The 6,000-nt window shown below is 37.9% G+C and overlaps 1 protein-coding gene across 1 annotated transcript; it reads left to right on the top strand.

The window, feature by feature from the left end:
* Positions 1 to 280: 280 nt before the first annotated feature.
* Positions 281 to 5,540, top strand: LOC11439549 (5-methyltetrahydropteroyltriglutamate--homocysteine methyltransferase 1). Its single transcript, XM_039827599.1, has 12 exons — positions 281 to 432; positions 1,176 to 1,529; positions 1,636 to 1,723; positions 2,181 to 2,308; positions 2,403 to 2,794; positions 2,887 to 3,050; positions 3,479 to 3,559; positions 3,656 to 3,822; positions 3,904 to 4,009; positions 4,241 to 4,491; positions 4,617 to 4,818; positions 4,904 to 5,540. Exons 2-12 carry the CDS (start codon positions 1,180 to 1,182, stop codon positions 5,264 to 5,266), a joined length of 2,292 nt encoding a protein of 763 aa, XP_039683533.1. The 5' UTR covers positions 281 to 432; positions 1,176 to 1,179; the 3' UTR covers positions 5,267 to 5,540.
* The last annotated feature ends 460 nt before the right edge of the window (positions 5,541 to 6,000 follow it).

Raw genomic sequence — 6,000 nt, 5'->3', positions numbered from 1 at the left:
TTTTGAATGAGCTAATTAATTCCAATACTATTCTACTCTCTCCGTTTCAAAATATAAGTAAATTTTATTTTTTAGGTTCATTCAATTAATGATGTATGTGGTCTATAATATGAACCACATACATCATTAATTGAATGAATCTAAAAAATAAAATTTGCTTATATTTTGAGACGGAGGGAGTATTTGTATTATTTTTCCACATTAATAATTAATTTAATTAAAAGAAAATAATAACGTGACTAGAAAATGAGGAGAAGGTGGGATTTGTGATTGTGTGAGAGTCAGCTCAGATCTGAGTCTGAAAACGGCTATAAATAACAGGAAAGACACACTTAACACCTCGCACTCTGTTCTCTGCTTCAAGCTACTCCTTAACAAGAAGCGAAGAAGATTCACAGAGAACACTAGTCTCCTCTACACTAACACCGCAAGGTTCGTATGAGACTCTCTTCTTTCTCCCTCTTTTACTTCCTTCCCTTTTCCGTGTCCCCATTTTCCTTCCCCCCGTAATCACCATAATAATCATAATCATAATAAATAATTGACACTTAATTACTTCAATTCAACTTAATTTTCTACTCTAGATCCACCGCTAAACCTAACAAGAACACTCTTAGTTCTAGATCTGTTTCATAACGTGTAGATCCATTAGATCTGAATCTGAAAACATGGTAGTTCATCAAATCGTTATTCCAAATTCATAATTTTCGATAATTTACACTTAGATCCAACAATTTTGAACATAATCATGCTAATCAGAACTCACTTAGTTTAATCACTAATCCATACTCCAATCGACTCCAATTCAATTAGTTTTACTAGTAAATCTTGTTTAATCATCAAATCACTGTTCTAAAACCTTCATTTTCGTTAAATTCACACTCTATTTTCAAGATCGAGTACATTTTAACGAACCTAGTTGCTTATCCGTAATCCTCTATTTCACTACAATTAGTATTTTAAGAGTTAACTAGCTTGAAATGTGCATCTTGTAATAATTTTAACATAAGAATATTATCAGTTTTATCAGTGGGATTTGTTTGCGATCCACTAGATTAGTCGGTCCTTAGGTCTGATACCGAGTTTTCAACAAAAAAATAAAAATGATATCAGTATTATGATTTTGTTGTTATTGTTGTTGGAATTTTGATTTGATTTGATTTGATTTATACAGAAAAAATGGCTTCTCACATTGTTGGATACCCTCGTATGGGACCCAAGAGAGAGTTGAAATTTGCTTTGGAATCATTCTGGGACAAAAAGAGCAGTGCCGAGGATTTGAAGAAGGTTTCTGCTGATCTAAGAGCATCCATCTGGAAACAGATGTCTGATGTTGGGATCAAGTATATCCCAAGCAACACTTTTACTTACTATGATCATGTACTTGATACTACCGCCACTCTCGGGGCCGTTCCACCCAGGTATGGATGGACTGGTGGTGAGATTGGATTCGATACTTACTTTTCAATGGCTAGAGGTAATGCCACCGTCCCTGCTATGGAGATGACCAAGTGGTTCGACACCAACTAGTAAGTGACTGCGATGCAATGGTCTCTTGTATTGTTTGATGAGTTTGTGACTCTGGGTTGTATTGATCTGGTAACTGAACTGTTTGTTTTGTTTGTGTTGATGCAGCCACTTTATTGTCCCAGAATTGGGTCCTGAGGTGAACTTTGTGTACTCTTCTCACAAGGCTGTTGAAGAATACAAGGAAGCCAAGGCTGTATGTGTTTTTTTCCTTTTTGTTTTTGCTTATGCAGGAAAAAATGTTAGCTTTGTTAGCCTGGCTTAATGTTTAATGTCATTGGGAAGTATTGTTGGGTTCGAGTTTTTAATTAGAAGTGTGTGATATTTTTAACTAGATCTAGGTTCGAGTTTTTAATTAGGAGGGTGTGACATTTTTAATTAGATCTGGGATCGAGTTTGAACATTATGATGTAATTTGATCCATGTAGCTAGCTTCACTTAGTGGAATAAGGCTTGGTTTTTGTTGTTGTTTTTGGGTGAGTTGAAAGATCTTTGGGTGATGGGTTGCTAAATAAGAAATGATTGTTAGTTTGTCCTTTTTTGTATGGTTCTTGTTATGTTCACCTGTGTGGTCTATTATAGCAGAAGTAATTTTTTTTAGCATTTTTATGTGTTGTAGATATTGTTGTTGAATATTTTGATTTGTCTTACAGCTTGGAGTAGACACTGTTCCCGTTCTTGTTGGCCCTGTTTCATACTTGTTGCTCTCCAAAGCCGCCAAGGGAGTTGACAAATCCTTTGATCTCCTATCTTTGCTTCCCAAGGTCCTTGCCGTCTACAAGTAAGAAGTTTAAATTGTTTTGGGGGATTATTGTTTTCTCAGCATGTATTAATGTCATTTTATTTTTCTAACTTGCTTTTAACTACTAATGCAGGGAGGTTATTGCTGATCTCAAGGCAGCTGGTGCTCAGTTTATTCAATTTGATGAACCCACACTTGTCCTGGATCTTGAAGCTCACAAGTTACAAGCATTTACTGATGCATATGCAGCACTTACACCTTCTTTTGAAGGTCTCCATGTTCTTGTTGAGACCTACTTTGCTGATATTCCCGCTGAGGCATACAAGACCCTCACATCTTTGAGTGGTGTCGCCGCTTATGGATTTGATTTAGTCCGTGGAACCAAGACTCTTGATCTGATCAAGGCTGGTTTTCCCAGTGGAAAATGGATCTTTGCTGGAGTCGTTGATGGAAGGAACATCTGGGCAAATGATCTTGAGGCTTCTCTCAGTACATTAGAGGCTCTTGCCGGCATTGTGGGCAAAGGTATTTATTAAACATTCATTACATAGGAATATCTAAGAGTCTTTGAAGTAATCGTTGTCACTTGATGCATCTGATTTTCAAACTATATGCAGAGAGAATTGTTGTGTCCACTTCTTGCTCACTTCTTCACACTGCTGTGGATCTCGTTAACGAGACCAAGTTGGATGATGAAATTAAGTCATGGTTAGCTTTTGCTGCCCAAAAAGTTGTTGAAGTAAATGCATTGGCCAATGCACTTGCAGGCAACAAGGATGAGGTAATGCCCATTTCTTTTATTTCATCTCACATCTGACAACGTATTTAGTCAACATAATTTGATTGTGTTTCTTACCTGCAGACATTGTGGTATTCTATTTAATAAAAAAAATATAATTGCACTATAATTGCTAGAATCTGCAGACATTGTGGTATTCTATTTAATAAAAAAAATATAATTGCACTATAATTGCTAGAATCAGAATTAAGTAAATTCAAGTATTGGTTGCCTATAATAGTATTAACAAGTTTCAATAGAAACATCAGACAATTGTTAGCAGTGGTAAACAGTATATGGAAGTGTCAATATATATATTTTATTTTTTGTGACTTTTTAACCTTTATGATTAAAGGTTCTAAAGAAATGCAAATTTCTGTTTATTTCACCACATAATCACTCAGTTAATGTTTTTATGGTTTCATTTTCAGGCCATCTTCTCTGCAAGTTCTGCAGCTCAGGCTTCAAGGAAGTCCTCTCCAAGAGTGACTAATGAGGCTGTTCAGAAGGCTGTGAGTGCTTATTTTTTATTCCCTCTGTTCTAACACTCGTTTTGTTTATTTGGATCTGCGGAGATATTAATTATACCCTTTCTATTCATCTTTCAGGCTGCTGCATTGAAGGGTTCAGACCATCGCCGTGCTACCAACGTCAGTGCCAGGTTGGATGCTCAACAAAAGAAGCTTAATCTTCCAATCCTCCCAACCACCACCATTGGATCATTCCCCCAGACCGTGGAACTAAGGAGGGTTCGCCGTGAATTCAAGGCTAAGAAGTAAGATAATGCTACGATTGTTGATCTCTGCCTTGTTTATTTGACATTGTGTCTTCCTTTATTGACTCTTGTTTTATTCAGGATCTCCGAGGAAGAGTACATTAAGGCAATTAAGGAGGAAATCCGCTCAGTTGTTGAGCTTCAAGAAGAGCTTGATATTGATGTCCTAGTACACGGAGAGCCCGAGGTCAGCTTTAATCATCTCTTATGACCTTCTTTTAGTCAATTTGAGCAAAGATAGCTTTATTACACCCGGATTTATTTAATTTTATTAATATTTTCTCCGCCTCTTCTGTTTTGAAGAGAAACTGCTCTTCCCATATTTTATGCCCTTGGTGTTAGATTGCCGATTCCCAATTGTACTTCCAACTAATTGTGGATCCTCTTTTTTTTTTTTTTTTTTTTTTTCTTTCTGCAGAGAAATGATATGGTTGAGTACTTCGGCGAGCAGTTGTCAGGCTTCGCCTTTACTGCTAATGGATGGGTGCAATCCTATGGATCTCGTTGTGTCAAGCCACCAATCATCTATGGTGATGTGAGCCGCCCAAAGGCAATGACTGTCTTCTGGTCAGCTCTTGCTCAGAGCTTTACCAAGCGCCCAATGAAGGGAATGCTTACTGGCCCTGTCACCATTCTCAACTGGTCCTTCGTTAGAGTTGACCAGCCTAGGTATAAACTCGACCCCCCTTATAACATCACAGGAAAAGTTCAACATACAGAGCTAAATAAAGAGATGATCAGCATTCATATCATATATTTGGCATTTCTAACTGTGTATGTGAATCTATTTGCAGATCTGAGACCTGCTACCAGATTGCTTTGGCTATTAAGGATGAAGTTGAAGACCTTGAGAAAGGTGGTATTGGTGTCATCCAAATTGATGAGGCTGCTTTGAGAGAGGGACTACCACTGAGGAAGTCTGAGCACGCTCACTACTTGGACTGGGCTGTCCACTCCTTCAGAATCACCAATGTCGGTGTTCAGGACTCCACTCAGGTATGTTTGGCTCACAAGTGACTGTGTTACAATTTTTCACCTTCTCTATTTGCCTACATGTTATAATAAAATTTCAAATTGACAGATCCACACTCACATGTGCTACTCCAACTTCAACGACATCATTCATTCCATCATTAATATGGATGCTGATGTTATCACAATTGAGAACTCCCGTTCCGACGAAAAGCTTCTATCAGTCTTCCGTGAAGGAGTTGTTTATGGTGCTGGAATTGGCCCTGGTGTGTATGACATCCACTCCCCAAGAATCCCACCAACCGACGAGATCGCCGACAGGATCAACAAGATGCTTGCTGTCCTTGAGAAGAACGTTTTGTGGGTCAACCCTGACTGTGGGCTAAAAACCCGTAAGTACACAGAGGTTAAGCCTGCCCTCCTCAACATGGTTGCTGCAGCCAAACAAATCCGCAATGAGCTTGCCAAGTGAAAAGGTTGAAGGAAAGAGAATCTCAGCAGTCATATTGAATCTGTTTGATTTACTACACAAAAGGATAATTTTCTATTTTGGATGTTTCAATAACTGTGTGCAATATTTAGGTATTTAGTATGCTCTGTGAGCAAATTAATCCCCCCTCCCAAAATTTCATTTCACCCCACTTTTCTGTTTTTCCAAATGTCTCTGTATCCGTGGCTCTGCCACAATCTTTATTGATATTGCAATTTTCCAGTTTTGTGCAAATAATCATGAGCATTTCAATTCACTATTTTCAAATGCGGCTTTATACCTTAAACACGAGGGCATAGCTTCACACTATGGTTTCCATGAATATTGTCACACCGTGGTTTGCAAGGATATTGTTTAAAGGTTAAATGTGACTGTGAATGATCAATATTTTGCAGAAAAGAAATAAACTTAAACAAAAGGTGATCTAAATTTTCAATGACCAGTAATCAATATCTTACAATCTCTCAACTGTGAAATTCCGACATCAATTACTCCCTTGAATAAAGTAGGATCATAGGCATGATTCGGTTTGGATTGACGGTGAAGATAGATTGTGTGTTCTGTAATGACAGCGGTGCGAGTATAGTGATGACTCATACTCATGTGAGAAACACACACACACACACACACTATGCACGGTAGGCCCTTGCTACTTTTTGGCTAGATTTACTTTCCGACATGCATCAGTGGTCCAGAATAACAAAAATAAATGCAAC

The sequence above is a fragment of the Medicago truncatula genome, chromosome 7, assembly GCF_003473485.1.
Source record: "Medicago truncatula cultivar Jemalong A17 chromosome 7, MtrunA17r5.0-ANR, whole genome shotgun sequence".
NCBI lineage: Eukaryota > Viridiplantae > Streptophyta > Magnoliopsida > Fabales > Fabaceae > Medicago > Medicago truncatula.
The sequence above is the reverse complement of the archived record's forward strand: the minus strand, read 5'-3'. Positions and strand labels throughout refer to the sequence as shown.